The 17,520-nt window shown below is 28.7% G+C and overlaps 2 protein-coding genes and 1 long non-coding RNA gene across 5 annotated transcripts; all 3 read right to left on the bottom strand.

Annotated features, from left to right (window-relative positions):
• Window positions 1-3,887: 3,887 nt before the first annotated feature.
• Window positions 3,888-4,451, bottom strand: LOC123266124 (zinc finger X-chromosomal protein-like). The gene is made up of 2 exons (XM_044730154.1): window positions 4,351-4,451; window positions 3,888-4,293 (listed from the first exon to the last, which is right to left on the bottom strand). The coding sequence occupies exons 1-2, from the start codon at window positions 4,449-4,451 to the stop codon at window positions 3,888-3,890; spliced, it is 507 nt and encodes a 168-aa protein (XP_044586089.1).
• A 21-nt stretch (window positions 4,452-4,472) lies between these two features.
• LOC123265808 lies at window positions 4,473-5,898 on the bottom strand. Of its 3 annotated transcripts, none has more exons than XR_006509674.1 (5): window positions 5,626-5,898; window positions 5,329-5,533; window positions 5,119-5,230; window positions 4,728-5,032; window positions 4,473-4,615 (listed from the first exon to the last, which is right to left on the bottom strand). It is a non-coding gene; the product is annotated as an uncharacterized LOC123265808 (long non-coding RNA). The 3 variants fall into 3 exon arrangements; XR_006509673.1 differs by having other exon boundaries at window positions 4,699-5,032; window positions 5,665-5,898; XR_006509672.1 differs by having other exon boundaries at window positions 5,665-5,898.
• Window positions 5,899-8,147: 2,249 nt separating this feature from the next.
• LOC123266122 lies at window positions 8,148-15,713 on the bottom strand. Its single transcript, XM_044730153.1, has 7 exons — window positions 15,603-15,713; window positions 15,344-15,500; window positions 14,791-14,888; window positions 14,095-14,308; window positions 13,896-14,030; window positions 13,553-13,718; window positions 8,148-8,751 (listed from the first exon to the last, which is right to left on the bottom strand). Exons 2-7 carry the CDS (start codon window positions 15,453-15,455, stop codon window positions 8,148-8,150), a joined length of 1,329 nt encoding a protein of 442 aa, XP_044586088.1. The 5' UTR covers window positions 15,456-15,500; window positions 15,603-15,713.
• Between the last annotated feature and the right edge of the window lie 1,807 nt (window positions 15,714-17,520).

The raw sequence follows: 17,520 nt of genomic DNA, 5'->3' as shown, positions 1-17,520 counted from the left end.
TCTTTACAAAAAGATATAAAATAAAAAATTAAAAAATCCAAGTAACCGATATGGTTGCATATGATTTTCGGAAATTAAAAAAAATTTTGTTGTAAACTTAAAAATTAAAAGTAACAATTTTGGAACGTACTTGGTGTGCGTCATTGTGTACTTCAATTTTTTTTTAAAAGTCCTAGTAAATAGATTTTAGGAATTTCATAAAAAGTGAAATATTTCGTAACCACGCACACTAAATACGTTCCAAAATTGTTTCTTTTAATTCTTAAATTTACAACAAAATTTTTTTTAATTTCCGAAAATCATATGCAACCATATCGGTTACTTGGATTTTTTAATTTTTTATTTTATATCTTTTTGTAAAGAAATAAAAATTTTTTTTCTTAATAGTCTTATTAACGTGGACTTGGCGTGATTTTTTTACAGTGAAACTGTTTTTGTTCGGATTATAATTAATTTGTTATAAAAATTAAAAAAATTTTTAGTTGTCTGTTAAACTCAGTATCACAATTTTAAAAGCTCAAATCATTTCTGACCTTAAAATCAGCTGATATTTATTCGTTTTTGGAATTTTATTTATAAAAAATAAATAAGTTATAGAGAATCTTTAAAAAAAAAATTGCATTTATAGTTTTTTAAAGCTTTTACATGTAAAATTTTCATTTATCAAAATTTATTTGTTAAAAATTATAAAAGTAATTGAATGTCTTTGAATTTTACTATAAAAATTTGCATTATTTTTCGGAAAATTTTTTAGATAAATTTACTTTAATTTTTATTCTGCATACATATCAATTATTTTGTTTCAACTAAAATGAATATTAGTACGTCAGTTACGTCTTGAATAATAGAAGAGAAAAAAACGTTTTTTAAAACTGTATCACTTTTATTAGAATTCATGCAAAAGATTATAATTAATCACTCACCACTTACAACAGTTTTATAAATGTAATTAAAATTATATACAATGCCTTTCAATGATTCGTACCGGTCAAGAATTTTACGGAAAATGGAAACATTAAAATTTGGCCAACTCTAAATAAAGAAATTACTAAGTAAAAAATTTATATAAATATTATATTAGAAATAATAAAAAAATTATTTGTCTAAATAAGGATAATTCAAAATTTCAATAATAATAAAGGTAGTAATGTAAAAATTTAGTTACCAAAAAAATTGGAATTATTTTAAAAAAGATAATCATAAAATTATAAAATTAAAAAATAAGATATCTATGACATTAGACAAATCATAAAACAAATAAGTGAAATGACAGATATTTAAAAAAATGGAGAAGAATAAATTTAGACAAGTTAATAAAAAGACAATTGAAAATTTAGAAATGTAAAAAAATTGACAGTTTTAATTATTCGTAAACTTAAAAAATAGCCATCTCTAAATATAGACCAGTAAATTTAGATATCTTTAATTTTAGACATCTCTAAATATTTACAAATATAAATTTTTACAATTTATAACAAAGACGATTAAAAACATAGTAATCATAAAAAATAAGTACTAAGAAATTTAAAATACAAAAGATAGCTAAAAATTAATTAATTTTCCTGTGACCGCTGCTCCAGGAAGTTATAAAGGATCAATTGTCCTGTTATTTTTAAAACACACCAAGATTTTGCTTTTAATCTTAGTAAAAAATATTTTTGAGGACCCGGAACTACCAACAGCTCCTGTGACCGCTACTCCAGGAAGTTGTACAGTTATTTGCGTTCGATTGTCCTGTAACCTAAAAAATACACCAAGATTTTGCTTTTAATCTTGGTAAAAAATATTTATGTAGACCCGAAACTACCAACAGCTCCTGTGACCGCTGCCCCAGGAAGTTGTAAAGTTATTTGCGATCGATTGTCTTTTAATTTAAAAAACCCACAGAGATTTTGCTTTTAATCTTGGTGAAAAATATTTTCGAGGACCCGGAATTACCAACACCTCCTGTGACCGCTGCTCCAGGAAGTTGTAGGTCATTTTTGATCGATTGTCTTTCAATTTTAAAAACACACCAAGGAGGTTGTAAAGTTATTTGCGTTCGATTGTCCTGTCATTTTGAAAACACACCAAGATTTTGCTTTTAATCGTGGTAAAAAATATTTACGTAGACCCGAAACTGCCAACAGCTCCTGTGACCGCTGCTCCAAGAAGTTGTAGGTTATTTTTGATCGATTGTCTTTCAGACAATCTCTTTTAGACAGAGTAAAATCTCTGTCGGTTTTTAAAATTACAGGACAATCGATCGCAAATAACTTTACAACTTCCTGGGGCAGCGGTCACAGGAGCTGTTGGTAGTTTCGGGTCTACATAAATATTTTTTACCAAGATTAAAAGCAAAATCTTGGTGTATTTTTTAGATTACAGGACAATTGAACGCAACTAACTTTACAACTTCCTGGAGTAGCGGTCACAGGAGCTGTTGGTAGTTCCGGGTCCTCAAAAATATTTTTTACTAAGATTAAAAGCAAAATCTTGGTGTGTTTTAAAAATAACAGGACAATTGATCCTTTATAACTTCCTGGAGCAGCGGTCACAGGAAAATTAATTAATTTTTAGCTATTTTTTGTATTTTAAATTTCTTAGTACTTATTTTTTATGATTACTATGTTTTTAATCGTCTTTGTTATAAATTGTAAAAATTTATATTTGTAAATATTTAGAGATGTCTAAAATTAAAGATATCTAAATTTACTAGTCTATATTTAGAGATGGCTATTTTTTAAGTTTACGAATAATTAAAACTGTCAATTTTTTTACATTTCTAAATTTTCCATTGTATTTTTATTGACTTGTCTAAATTTATTCTTCTCCATTTTTTTGAATATCTGTCATTTCACTTATTTGTTTTATGATTTGTCTAATTTCATAGATATCTTATTTTTAAATTTTATAATTTTATGATTATCTTTTTTAAAATAATTCCAATTTTTTTGGTAACTAAATTTTTACATTACTACCTTTATTATTATCGAAATTTTGAATTATCCTTATTTAGACAAATAATTTTTTTATTATTTCTAATATAATATTTATATAAATTTTTTACTTAGTGATTTCTTTATTTAGAGTTGGCCAAATTTTGATGTTTCCATTTTCCGTAAAATTCTTGACCGGTACGAATCATTGAAAGGCATTGTACATAAATTTATAAATTACTAAAATTTTTTTCTTTTACATTTTATTTCAACAAATTATTCTAAAAATAAAATTACCATTGAATTATCAAGTGGAAATTATAAACAAACGACACTATATAAAAGAAGCAATTTGATTGAATCACTTATTTAAAAAAATAAGTACATTGAAATTTATATTTTTTAATTTATTTGTAAACTCAAAAATAAGAAAATTATAGCATGTTGGTTTATTGTCATGAAATTTATATGAGTAAATATCGTTTTTAAAAATACTAACTACACAGAAAATTAATTGACCAACTAATTTTTTTAAAATTAAAGTTAATTTTTTATTCGATCCATAAAAAATATCAATTAAAAAAGTTCACAAATAACAAATTATTAAAATTATGATACAGATTGATTTTAATCTCCAAGAAATAATTATAAATGCGCGCTCGAAAAGTGTTGTTTGAATAATTTTGTTCGCCGTGCCTTAAAATCACACAAATTACATTTATACATCTTCCCTTTCCGATGAGTATTTATATGAAGCTTAAGGTAAACTTTATCTAAACATACATTTTGGCAAAAAGGACATTTGACTTGTTGATTTTTTTCATTCGCATGGCTTTGTTCGTGTCTCTTTAGTTCGCTTAGAACGACATATCTTTTTTGGCAAACACCACACACATATGGTTTTTCCTTGGAGTGGTTGTTGGTTTTGTGATACTTGAGACCGTTTGAAGAAATGCTTGCAAAAGGACATTACGAGCATTTAAACGGACGTTCCTTGGCGTGAGTCCTTTCATGAATCTTGATATTCTTCGAAGTTCTGCTCCTGAAGTCACAATGAGAGCACTTAAACGGCTTCTCACCGGTATGAATATGCATGTGAGTCTTCAAGGTACTCAAATTTGGAGTAGTAAAATTGCAATCAGGATGCGAGCATTCATGACTTGGACGTTCTTCTGAGTGTTTAGCAAGCATATGTTGTTTTAAATTTTGTTCAAGTGAGCATGAAAATGAACAAACCGAGCACTTGTAAGGTTTTTCCTTGGTATGAGACAGCAAGTGTCGTTTTAAATTAGCTTCTCTGTAGCTCACAGTCGCATTGCTTACAAGGATAACATTTTGCGCCAGCGTGAATGTCCTTCTCAAGTTGTTTGATAGTCTTTGCAATAATTTATATCAATTATGATTAAAATTTATCAAATAATTATTCAATTACTTACTAGCTGTTGCTAAAAACTTCTTGCATATTCTGCATTTGAAAGTTTGTTTTTTAGGACTTGCCGACGATTCAGGTCTACTAGATTCATCGGACGACATTTTGGTCAGTCAATCTTTAATCAAGTCAAGTTTATTGACAAATACTCCTATTTATTGTGCACAGCTTTATCTTGTAGGTTAGTGAGTTCAACATACTTATGAGCATCACCATAACAAATATAAATATGAGGTAATAGAGCCAGTGCTTCCTCTATTGTAAACTTCTATAATTATATTTAAATATCCCAAAAGAATTAAGCGTGCAGTTATTAGAAAAGATTTTATTAATATTCAAACTCTTAATAACTAAATATATTAATCTATATAACAAGTTACTTGCGGTCAATTATCTTATGATATAACAGTCAAGATAAAATGTAAATCGTCTCAATATTCTGGCATGTTGATATGAAGAATTTAGATCTGTTTATCGTCCTGATTGATTTCAATTATGATGATTATTTAAATAAGCTAATAGTTGAGTATTTCACAAAATTGACAGCATGAATTGCAAGGATAACTGGCGACGTGAGTCTTGGTATGTCGTTTCGAGTGGCTTACTTAAGATCTAGAGTCAGAACTTTCGGAGCTTTTTCGTTCTTTTCTGGAATAATGGTTTAGTACGTGCTGACTATGTAATTCTATAAAAGAAAGAAAATACTTAATAAATAAAAAAATTCTTGATGATATATTAGCTAATAATAAAAAGAAATTTGAAAATATTTACCGGTTGTTTCAAATGATTGATGGCAACGTTGACAAATATACTCGATACTAAGAATTTTGTGACGAGCTTCATGATTTGGTGTCAAATCTTTGCAGTTACGATCACAAAAGTTCTGCGAATTAGAAATGAAAAAATGAGTATATTAAATAATTGATTGTATTTTTTTAATACTTAAATTTTCATTATATTATTAAATTAATAATCAATTACCTGTTTCGATTGTGTTATATTTGATTTTTCTTTTTCAGAAGTTTCTGTGTTAATAACATATACAGGACTGTCCTTTGGAATGTCAAGTCGTTGGAGTACGACAGATGGAAGATATTTACTAGGGATGTTCGATGATGAGTTTAATTTAATTCCTGACATTTTAGTTTATTTATTGAAACTCTAAGTAAATTCTAGCGTCTGTAACCTAAAACAACATGTCAAAATTAATTAATTACAAAATTATCAATTAATTAAATAAAATTTATTGTTTTAAATTTTTAACAACAAAGTACTTACCCAATGCGCTCACAGAAAGAAATGATTTATTATAATTACTTTAAGGAATTATTTATTCCATCAATTAATTGGCAACTCCTGGGGTGCTGTAGTTCTTATGTACTTGTAGGTTAAAACGGAGTACTTATTGTAATTAACTAATCATAACAATCAGCCATTATTGAAAACATATTTCAGTGCTCTCTGATGTGGGTGTTATTAATGAATTTTTGCATGAAATATGTTTAATTTTTCGTAGACATTTTTAAAATTAAAAATTGCGGATTCGAATAATTTCATTAGCGTAATTAAACTGTCAGATTTTAAATTAATTATTCATCAGGCATTAATGAAAAATTTATGAAATTTAATAAAAATTTTTTGTAGATGTCAATGTTTATAGTGGAAATACAACAATCAATTATTATTGAATGAATAAAAAAAATTATAAAAAAAAACTATTATTTTTCTAAGTATACATTTTTCTATTTTTAATCTACTTAATATTTAGTTAGTTAAAAAATTTTAAATGTAGCAATTGCTACAATCACGTTTATACTAATACTGAAATCAGCCAGATATCTAACTGTTTTTCATCTTTTATTGTATTTGATAATAAATTAGTAGCAGAAAAATATTAAGAAAAATTAAATTCATAAATTTCTGTACCGTTTAGTAATTTTTAACAACCCCATAATTAATATTACACAAATACACATGTTTCATTTCACGTCTTTCTTCTCAATATAATAATAAATTTCTTTAAATATTTATAAAAGGTCTAGGTAGTAAACAAAATTTTCAGTTAATATAAATGTCAGAAATATAAACAATAAGTTAGATTTTGATTTATGCATAGACCAAGTGATTTTTGCAACTACTCTGTTTTTGTTTGTTTACAAACAATAAATGATGGTATCTGATAGAAAAAAAAAGCCGAAAAGAGAAGTTATAACGCCATCTGTTGAGAAGAAAACAAAAAATTTTTTTACAAGCAAGCGCCAAAAATTGGCGCGATTTCGAGGTAATAGTTGCATTATTTCTATGTCTGTTTCGTTGAAGTTACCCGTAGCACCAGAAACCTCATTCCAGTTTAATATTTGAAGTTTTACAAAAAATTTTTAACTGCCTTTCTGTGAAATATAAATTAGAAAATTAATATAATTGAATAAAATTTAAACGTACGTATTTCAAAGTGATATGAAGTAAACGAAGGACGCGCTGAAATCGTCTGCCAATTATTTTCCATCATATTTAAAATTAACCTTTTTTTTTTTTTTTTTTTTTTTTGGGCGAGAGGAGGGAAATCTTCATAAGACACCGGCTAGATGTTGATGATTTGGTTTCCGGTAGTGTGAGATTTTTACTCACTAAAACCCTCCCCTCTCTTGTACCTGATACTGCGGGACCGCGTTAGCATTACTTCGTAGTACCAGGCCCCCTCCAAGCTACTCCTGTAGCTATTTCCTCCTGTAGCTATTCCTCCTATATAATCATGTAGCTATTCCTCCGCTTTTTTTCCTCTTTCCTCTCCTCCAGCAGGACCTCACGCGTCAGCCTTCAAGGCCTCGACATATGGGGTTTTTTACGTCCCTCCTACTATTCCCTCCGTTTTGCGGCTGTGGCCGACTTACAGTCTGTACCCGCATTTGCCTGTGCCCCGCCCATTAGCACAGGGGCACAGTGACCGAGGAAACCACAGAGACCTGGTCAAGGTATAGTCGGCAAGGAAGCAAGCCCCGAAAAATCGCGGAAAAATTGCGACTGCCAGGGCTCGAACCCACGCCTGAGCGACTGCTGTACGGCAGTTTAAGACTTAAACTGCTCGGCCACGCAGTCGCTTATTTAAAATTAACCTATTTAAGGGGTTAGGAGTAGTCAGAGGCACGAAAAAATGAGAATTTTCAGTATTTTTTTTTTTGCTATTAAATCATGTTATTTTACAAAAGTAGTAATATGGCTTCATTATACAATGTTTTGACTTGAAGTCACGAAAATTTCAAAAAAAAAAAAAAATTTAATTTCCAAAGTTATAGCTGTCTGTTTTGACCCAGTTCCAAAAAAAGGTCCTTGCGGTGACAATCATAAGTCCTTGGAGATTCATCTAAAATCAATCGGATGAAAAAAATTAGTTTTATAAATAGATAATCCTGGGCCTGATCGAAGGATTTTTTTTTTCAAAAATTAACAAAATGGCGGCCTCAGGAAATTTTTGTCTAGATTTTTGGGAAAAAATCAACAGTTAATTGGTCTTAAAAAATCGAAATTTTTGAAAAAAAAAAAAATCCTTCGATCAGGCCCGAGTTTATTATGTATTCTAAAAGCTGTATAAATTTTATCAAAATCTACTGAGCGGTTTTTGAGTTACAGTTGTCACCAGTTCAAAAAACATAGTTTTGAGAAAAACGCGTTTAAAGTTTCACACTAGATTCACGTACAGAAATACGAATTATTAAATTACTTACATCGAGTCATCTATTCCTGGGCCATATAATAGTTCTTCAGCCATTGTGGAAGTTTCCAAAACATCAATTTGCTGTTGCCTATCTATGAAGCATTCTGCCTTCCCGAGTGTTGTCGTTGGCGCGCTGATCTGCCACTTGCACACGTGCAGCATCCAATTTTTCAGCATACCGATGGGAATTAGACCCACAATTAAGTCCTAGGGTATCCATAATCATTAATAATGGATTTGTACCTTCATTAAATATACAAGTAGCTATGTATGCAGCAATTTGTACGATAGTAGAACTAGTATTCACGGTTTTTGGGCATATTTCCCACACTAGTTGGTTGAAGCTCTCATTATTATTCTGATTGAATCCACCTACACATCTTGAAAGTAAATTATCATTACTGAGATCGTCGTAAATCGGTTTGATAGCTTTTAAAACATCAGGAGGTAAAGGAGAATAATCTTGAGTATAAGTATCAAGCTCTCCACTTGCTTCAGCGCGCTGGTAAGAGCACCAAGAATCTTCGCCTTTGGGACACATATCATGATTCGGATTTTCATCAGTCGAACCGTAGTGGTAAAAAGTTGCCATAATAGCAGATTTCATATCTTCAATAGAATCGTAATGACGACGTATTGATAAACCATAGTACACAGTTAATTTGTCTATTACTTTTCCTGTAAGCCTACCTCTACCACCAAGACCTTTTTATTTAGTTTTCAGAGTACGCAGTCGAGTCCCCATCCGCTTCTGAACATGGCCTATACATTCCTTTTTATTTATGGTTGTATTTTTGTAAAGATCTGCTTTTATAATTCCAGAATAGGATGACAATAGAACCCTAAAAGGGGGTTTCTTGAAGCTGCCGCTAGCTATCTGCTCCCGAGCGCTTTGAAGTACCCGAGCTCTCTTTGTTATTTGTCGAATAACTCAAAAATTAATTATCGGATCGACTTGAAATTTTCAGAGAATATTTTTAAGATATTACATAACGAAAATGCAAAAAAAAAATAATTGATTTTTTGAAAATTCTGACTACCCCTAACCCCTTAAAATTAACCTTACTGAAATTTAATTGTCAAAAAATGTCAAAGTTGACAAAAGATTTGTACACGTTTAAGCCATTCGTCTTGAAGGAACATGCACCTATAGATGATGAAGATCCAGAAGGAAGATGTAATAGCAAAATATATTATAAGGGCTATAATCTTTATATCTACGGTGGACTTGATCCAATGGTGCTTGATTATAACGGACGAGGCCATGATGTCTCAAAGCCAGAATTTCGCGACATGTGGGTATTATGTGGGTATTTAATTTACTGTCAAGAGAATGGGCGTACATTGAGAATGACGATAAATTACCAAGTCGTAACCATACTAAAAATAGTGTAATCTTCGAAGGGAACTTGTTAACCATTTGCACTACGTGAGCATCTAATTCTGGCAATCTTACATACTTATGTTACGTCCCGGTTACCTCACGGGTTTGTAAGTAACCAGTAGAACAACTAGAGCTGGAGATAAAGATGTTACGACCTCCAGAGTCGTAAGTAGAGGTTCTCGAATTAACTCCGAAATAACTAGCTTCGGTGAATTTAATTAACAAATGCATTTATTTAACTATTTAAAATACACTTGGAAATTGTACGATTTGACAACTGCCAGTGAAGTACGTAGTGGTATTAGATTTAATAGTCTCTCGACAAGAATTAATTATGAAGAGTCTTAAGTTCGTAACTTTAAGATCAAGAAGAGCCCCGAACTACCCGTGCACCCTGCTTATATGTCCTCCTCGAAGGGCCGTGCCCTGGGAGGATTAGGGTTGCGTATCAGGCTCCGAATGTCCTATCATTTTGAGTTGATCGCGTGTTCTTTTCGAGGGCCACCCGGACAGCGGGCATTGACCTCAAGTCCAAACTCCAGGACACGCGGGCGTTCGTTTATCATATATTTATTTAGAACATTCTCTTGAGTGTTCTCAAATATACCCTATGTAATCTACGCTAGTTGTCTACAGTTAATCATTTTTATTACTCTAGATTTCTCATCAACATTCTTCGTGAGAAAATGTTGATGGGAATTTAAAAATATTTTGTTTACTCTGGCGTGAGCTGAGTCTTACAATTTTCTTATCAGTTTCTATTTCCTGTGAACTATTATTTAACATTTAATATTTAATGTTTAATATTTAACATTTGGAATTCTTTACTTATCATTTTACATTATTATTTATAAAAAAAGAATATTTATGAAATTATTGTATAAGTGTTAGAGTTTAAATTAGCGCGCGTATTTGCTAATAGAGACATCTGCGAATGCAGGTGGGGACGTAACACTTATCCGAACAAAAACAGTTTCACTGTAAAAAAATCACGCCAAGTCCACGTTAATAAGACTATTAAGAAAAAAAATTTTTATTTCTTTACAAAAAGATATAAAATAAAAAATTAAAAAATCCAAGTAACCGATATGGTTGCATATGATTTTCGGAAATTAAAAAAAATTTTGTTGTAAATTTAAGAATTAAAAGAAACAATTTTGGAACGTATTTAGTGTGCGTGGTTACGAAATATTTCACTTTTTATGAAATTCCTAAAATCTATTTACTAGGACTTTTAAAAAAAAATTGAAGTACACAATGACGCACACCAAGTACGTTCCAAAATTGTTACTTTTAATTTTTAAGTTTACAACAAAATTTTTTTTAATTTCCGAAAATCATATGCAACCATATCGGTTACTTGGATTTTTTAATTTTTTATTTTATATCTTTTTGTAAAGAAATAAAAATTTTTTTTCTTAATAGTCTTAGGAACGTGGACTTGGCGTGATTTTTTTACAGTGAAACTGTTTTTGTTCGGATTTCAGTATTTTTTGTAATTATAATAAAAATTGACAATTTTAATTTAATACATTTCCGGTGGCAAACTATCCTCTTCTAGCTATAGTTCATGTAAAAGTTATTCTTGCGCCGCCTGGCGTGTGTCAAATATTGCAAGCTGTCAAATATCTTTTTTTCACTATAGTTTCCCATCTATTATAAGATTAGCATGCATCCTTATATTATTTAGTCTCTGGCCGTCCGCTTTTTACATAAGAAAAAAGTTAAAATCTAAAAATCTGGGTCGCTATAGTTTGTGCTGATTATTTTTAATAGTTTTAAATAGAAATTATAAAGATAATTGATAATAATGAAGTAATACGCGTAATAAAAAGCATGAACTACTATTATAAAATATCATATAAAAAAAAAATCAAAGTAAATTTGAAAAAAATTTGTAACCTCAAAAAACCGTTCTGCTTACGGTATATACACACACGGTAGTCTGGCTTGAGAACGGAACTTGGCGCCAGACTCTATCGAGTCTGTTGATATATTTGCAATATTCTCAATGAACATGTGATTAAGCAGCCTCTTCGAGGACAGATACCTGAAGGTCCATTATCATGTAATATAATTAGTGATGGCGGATATTATTATCTAGTTAGAGGTGTCGATGATGATGATGATAATCGCGTTGGCAATGTCTACAGAATAAATATGAGGAGTGAAATTTAGGAATGTATATATAAATGTCAAGGAAAAGATAAAGAAAATGAACTTTGGAAATGTATTCCTTATTACTTAGTTTTTGATGGAAAAACGATTTTTACTTTTTTTTCTCTTGACTGTAATGGGAATGTTGATGAGAATGTTGATGATGATGTTTATGATGATGATGATGATGATGATGGGCAGCACAATCATTTCATTCCATATTCTTTTTTGGTAATTGAAATTTTTAGATTAATGGTTTTGTATTTCTTTGTAACTAACAAAATATATTTTTTTTTCTTCAGAAACTTGCAGCATTTGATGTAGAAAATCGTCGATGGAGAATGATTTATACTCATGGGGATGTCGCCCTGTGGAAAAAGTCTGATAAATCCAAATAAAATACGATGTTTCATTGGAAGTTATTGCATACTATTGTGTTTTTGAAACAATAATTTCAGATATTTACCGATTAACGAAAAAAATAATGGATTCATTGGATTTTATCTGGAACAGGAACGACAGATTTGATTGTATCAGTATTTTCAATTGGTTATAATCCAGAAATGTGATACTTGAATTAACCGATAGAGTCAATGAGGTTGTATCAGTAAATTACATACATTTGTTGTATAGTTTTCGATGGAATTATAATGAGTAAAAACAGATAGAAAAGTATAATTAAGTATCGGCAATTCTGAGCTACTGTTTTGATAAAGAAATTACGGATAAATTTACAATGGTTTTCATGTAATCCCTGATTAAAAAAAAGTATTGAACCTATGCAACTGTATATCTAATAGATATCTATATTGTATGTATATACAGATATACAGTGTGTGTAATTAAATACTTTTTTTTAATCAGGGATTTTATCAGTCAAATATACATGGTACTCTTCAGTATAATTTTCCATTCTGTTAGTATATCAATCTTTATCAGACAATCCGAACCAGAAGACAATCAGATTGTATGGGTATAATCAAAATACAGATTTTCCATTCATGTACTGTTGAAAAACAGTAATTGCTGATAAAATTAATCGTTTTCAATTCTTATTTATATGTATTTTATTAGATATAAATTATATAACGCAGTGTATGAGAATTAATGAAAAAGTTTCAGCAATATACGCTTCGTTTTTTAATGTACTATTCCATTATAATATTGTATTTAAATTAATCTGGTTTTATTCAAAAGAAAATGATCCCATTGAATGAGGCTGATGCAAATACATATTTAATATACACGTAGTGCTCAAAAAAAGTAATTACCGTTAATTAAAATCTTCTTTTAATATTTTTTTATATGTATTTCCTCAAACCAAAAGTAATATAGCTTATAATAATATATGAGAAAGTATCGGCAATACATACATATCCTTCAACGCATGAATCTATTCTTGTTTTACATTTAGGTTTATCAGGTAATCCAAATCACAAAAAGATAAAATCGTATAGGGTTTGTTCCAATTCATTTTCTCCATTCACAAACTGTTTTAAAACAGTATTTGCAAATAAATTAGATCTTTTTTATAATTTCCTATATGTATTTCACCCAATGAAAAGTAATATTGCTAATAAAAATCTATGATAATGTATAAGCAATGTTATAATAATTTTTGAACGTAATAATTCATCTTAGCGTTATGTTCAAATTTACCAGATAAATCAAATTGAAAAATGATTAAATGACATGAGGGTTTGATCAACAATAATTGATAATAAATTTAATATTTTTAAAATATCATACGTATCATATATATATATATATATATATATATATATATATATATATATATATATATATATATATATATATATATATATATATATATCAGGAATATAACATATTGGCAATAATTGTACTTTGTTATATTACTTGACAAAATTTATTTATTATTTTATTTATTACTTAAAAAATTAAAGATAGAAAAAAAAATTTTAGTTATCAACGGCGTCTTCATTGCTACTAGTTTCACTCTCAGAATCAGTACTTTCTTCACTAGAACTACTACTGTCACTGGAGCTAGAAACTTTTTTTTCCGGATTCTGGCTTTACTCTTTTTCTTTTTTCCATCAGCCTTTTTCTCAATTTCATTAGCCTCTTCTTTTTCAGTTTCTATAACATACAAATATTTATATACTGTGAATGAAATTTGATGCCATAAAATGTTTAGATCTAATTTTCATCGACACAACTAGGATTAAATATTGTTTATGAATGTTTATTTAATTAAGTTAATGGTATCTCAACATCAATATACAAATAACATTGATAACTTTAAATAATTCTTACTTTTAAATGGTATTTTTTTTGGTCTTTCTAGATCTGAAATTTTTCCCCGAATATATTCCACGTAGTCGTCAATCTTCTCATTGATATGTTTTTCTGACAATTGCCTGTGTTTCTTTAGATAATGTCTGTAAATACCTGTAAAAAAATTTAATTACCCTCAACAAAATTAATTTTTTAACTAAAAATAAAATTAATTTACCTCTAACAGCAAGCATTTTTATGGGATCTAGTTTTGGTTTGGCAGGTCCTTTGGTTCTGTTGCTTCTTTTACCTGTTATACTACTAGTCTTTAATACGTCTCGAGTAAATATATTTACTGCTATATTTTTTACAAAGATAGCATCAGTCCCAGCTGCAGCTTTTGCATTATTATAATCTTGAACAGTAATCCAGACATTTTGACCGCAATGAATCTAAAAATATTTCGATTACAGCAATTAATAAAAAGTATAAGAGACAAGCGGTTAATTGCAAGCTGTACTCTAGTGGTTAGATCTTTTCTCTTGAATTTATTGTTAAATCAGATGTTTAATAGAGCATTTTTCCGACTTGGATCAATTAATTTTTTTTGCGCATTTTTATTTTCATCGCAGCATATATTTTCATATATCGAGTAATTGAAAAATAATTAATAGAAGTAAATAAACACTCCAAGTTAACACTTGAAAAAAATTTCTATAGAATATTTAATCGCTGCTCATTTATCAAATTATAGGTCTCTTTTAAAGTTTGATAAGTAAACTTGAGATAGCTTTTCATGCAATCGACAAAAAAAAATTGAAAAATAAGTATTTTTTAGGATACTTTTCATTAGAGTAAACGCAACGATTCAATTTTTTCTACAGCAACAATAAAATAATTAGATTCAAATTTTTTAGTTTAAATAAAAATTTACCATTTCGGTGTCTGTCCGTACAAAACCAACTGGCGGAGGCACTTTTATATTTTCGAAATCTATTGCTTGAACTGCTGTCGGTACTGTTGCGCGTGTACCTGAAAATAATCATAGATATGAATTAATCCATATCAGTTCTAAATAAAGTATGCATTATTGTCGATCGCAAAATGTAAATTGATTCATGTTACATGAAATGTCGATTTTTCCTTTTAAATCGTATTAGTTATGTTGGCTAACAAGTGATATTTAGAGATTCAATGATGGTGCGAAGGTATTATTAAGAGAAATTATATAAGCTAGTATATATTACGTATATTTTAACTTGAAGAAAGTACGAACTATTTCGATGTATTACTTGCAGAAATAATCTCAAAAAAATAACGAAAATAGAATCTATGACAGTTTACGAATATTGGTCTTTGTTATTTTAGTTTTATTACTTATATTAAATTGTAGAGTTTTTTAACCGATTTTTGCACAAGCTTCTTGTATTACTGATATAGTAATAATGAATTTAAATGGAAATGATTTATAATATATATAATATTACTTTGAATCTGCTGCCAATTTGACAAAATTGTCTGCAAAGCTGCGGTGACTACTTGCTGAAAAGCCTCTTGACTTTTTTTAATGTCATTTATTTCCTGTCTTACTTCGTTCATAACGCCATTTTCCGATTAATTTCTTTGATTTTTGATTTTACTCTTCTGTAAGACAGTAAAGTATGTTATATTAAAGCGAAATAAATTATTAATATTTGAAAAACTGATTCATTTGATTTTAATAGTTTTATTACTTTAATTACGCACCTTCGAACTTTTGCTACGTTTCGGTTTTTTGTCTGAAAGCTTACTTTTCTTCTTCTTCTTCAAAGACTCATTCACAGGCTGATCGAAAGAACGAAAAGGTTCACAGGAAATCTGTAAGTAATATGATAAATAGAAAATTCGAAAGAAACACACTGGCTATTACATAAATAAAATGATAAAATAACTATATTATTCGTTTTGTTAGAATTCATTTGTTATACATTCTTTGAATGACAGGTAACAATTTATTAGCGTTTGATTATTTAAGCTTAATATTTTATAATAAATTATTTAGTTAAATAGAGTTCTAAAATTCACAGTTTGATTTCTATTAGTTATGAGAAAGCTTCAAATTTTCATAACTGATGGAACAGTTAAAAACTGAAAAATTGATGATGTGATTTCCAATTAACAGCTTCATTAGTTATATTGTATTTTCGCATACCAAAGGGGAAAAATATCACAAAAAAGCCGGCAACAATTTTTACCATTTTTTTGAGTAGCTAGTAAGACGGTAAAAATTCAAATTTTTATTTAATTATTATAAAAAATTTTTATGTTTTATTGAAGTTCATTTTATATTTTTCACATTTGCAAGATATAAAAGAAGATAAGCACTCGAAAGAATCATAAAATATTTTGAATATTTTATAGTTACTACACTGAAAAAAAATTTACTTGATTCAAGAGAAAAATTCTTGAACCAAGAATATAATTTTGAAGAGGGTAATTGTCTTGAATCAAGACAAAAAATTCTTTAATCAAGTAAAATTTCCTTAAATCAAAAATTTTTCTACTTAAATCAAGAATATTCAGTTCTTCAAAATTATATACTTGGTTCAAGAACATTTTTTTTTCTGTGAACTTATGTACGATATCCACTTATTTATTTTTTTATCGATAAAATATGAAGCTTAATATATTCTCTACACTTAAAAAATATTAATTTTTATTAAAAGTTATTACGTTATTATCATATTATCATGATAAATTAATCATTGTATACATACGTCTTGCTCAGCGGCACTTTCTTCCAAGACAGTTTTTGTTGATCCACTTTCGAGAGAAGTATTGTTGGCATTCAGGGTAGTTGCGGTCGAGTCTTTAATCAAGTTAATTTGCTCAAGAAATTCGGGAGTTTCAGCAATTTCTGATACCGTTGGATCAACTTCTTGAGATCCACTTATTTTTGTCTGAAAATATGTTAAGATAAAATTTGAAAATTTGCATTAAGCAGAAATAATGCAAATTTTATCAAATATTGATAAAATTTTTCATCATTTTTTATTTCGACAGGCCAACATTATTATTTTTAATTTATTTCCTAATTGTCGTCAACTTAGAGGCGTTTTTAAACTCAAAAATTTGATTAATAAGAATCAAATGTTTTTTAAGAAAAAAAAGTCTTATGTTGAGCGAATTGAAGGACATTTCAAAGTTCGACTAACAACTCGTAAAATTGTGAAAATGAATGGAATGGCAAAATTTCATAGAATTTGAAGCTTAATAAAGAATTTTTTATTAAAATCGCAATTTGAGTAATGTAAATTAAAACTTATTACAAGTGCTTTCGGAAAAACTTCACAGAAATTTATGTATATATACAAATTTCAGTTACGTTTTCAGGGTTTTCAGTTATCTATAAATACATACATAAATAAATTTTTGAACTTATGGTATTTCTTAAATCCACATGCCAGATTTACTTGAGAAGTAACAAAATCTGTAAAAAGTTGCGCGTTAAAGATAATTTTAATAGTTACATTTCTATGAAATTCACAAGACAAAAACCGCTACGGTTTAATGAACATCACTAATACTCTCAAAATTTTTATAGTGCAATATCAACATATTGTTAACCTAAATCATAACAATTTCTGAGATTTTAGCATAATTTTTTAGATAGAGATAAGTGTTC

This window comes from Cotesia glomerata, linkage group LG5 (assembly GCF_020080835.1).
Source record: "Cotesia glomerata isolate CgM1 linkage group LG5, MPM_Cglom_v2.3, whole genome shotgun sequence".
Classification (NCBI taxonomy): Eukaryota; Metazoa; Arthropoda; class Insecta; order Hymenoptera; family Braconidae; genus Cotesia; species Cotesia glomerata.
This window is presented reverse-complemented; position numbering and strand designations above follow the sequence as displayed.

Excerpts from the sequence above, each read along its gene's own strand:
- LOC123266124 (XM_044730154.1), bottom strand. The coding sequence starts at position 4,451 with ATGTCGTCCGATGAATCTAGTAGACCTGAATCGTCGGCAAGTCCTAAA. Across the intron at positions 4,294-4,350 it reads TTTTTAGCAACAGCTAGTAA|ACTATCAAACAACTTGAGAA; the intron begins GTAATTGAATAA and ends ATTATTGCAAAG.
- LOC123266122 (XM_044730153.1), bottom strand. The coding sequence starts at position 15,455 with ATGAACGAAGTAAGACAGGAAATAAATGACATTAAAAAAAGTCAAGAG. Across the intron at positions 14,889-15,343 it reads AAATTGGCAGCAGATTCAAA|GTACACGCGCAACAGTACCG; the intron begins GTAATATTATAT and ends GATTATTTTCAG. Across the intron at positions 14,031-14,094 it reads AAAAATGCTTGCTGTTAGAG|GTATTTACAGACATTATCTA; the intron begins GTAAATTAATTT and ends ATTTTTTTACAG.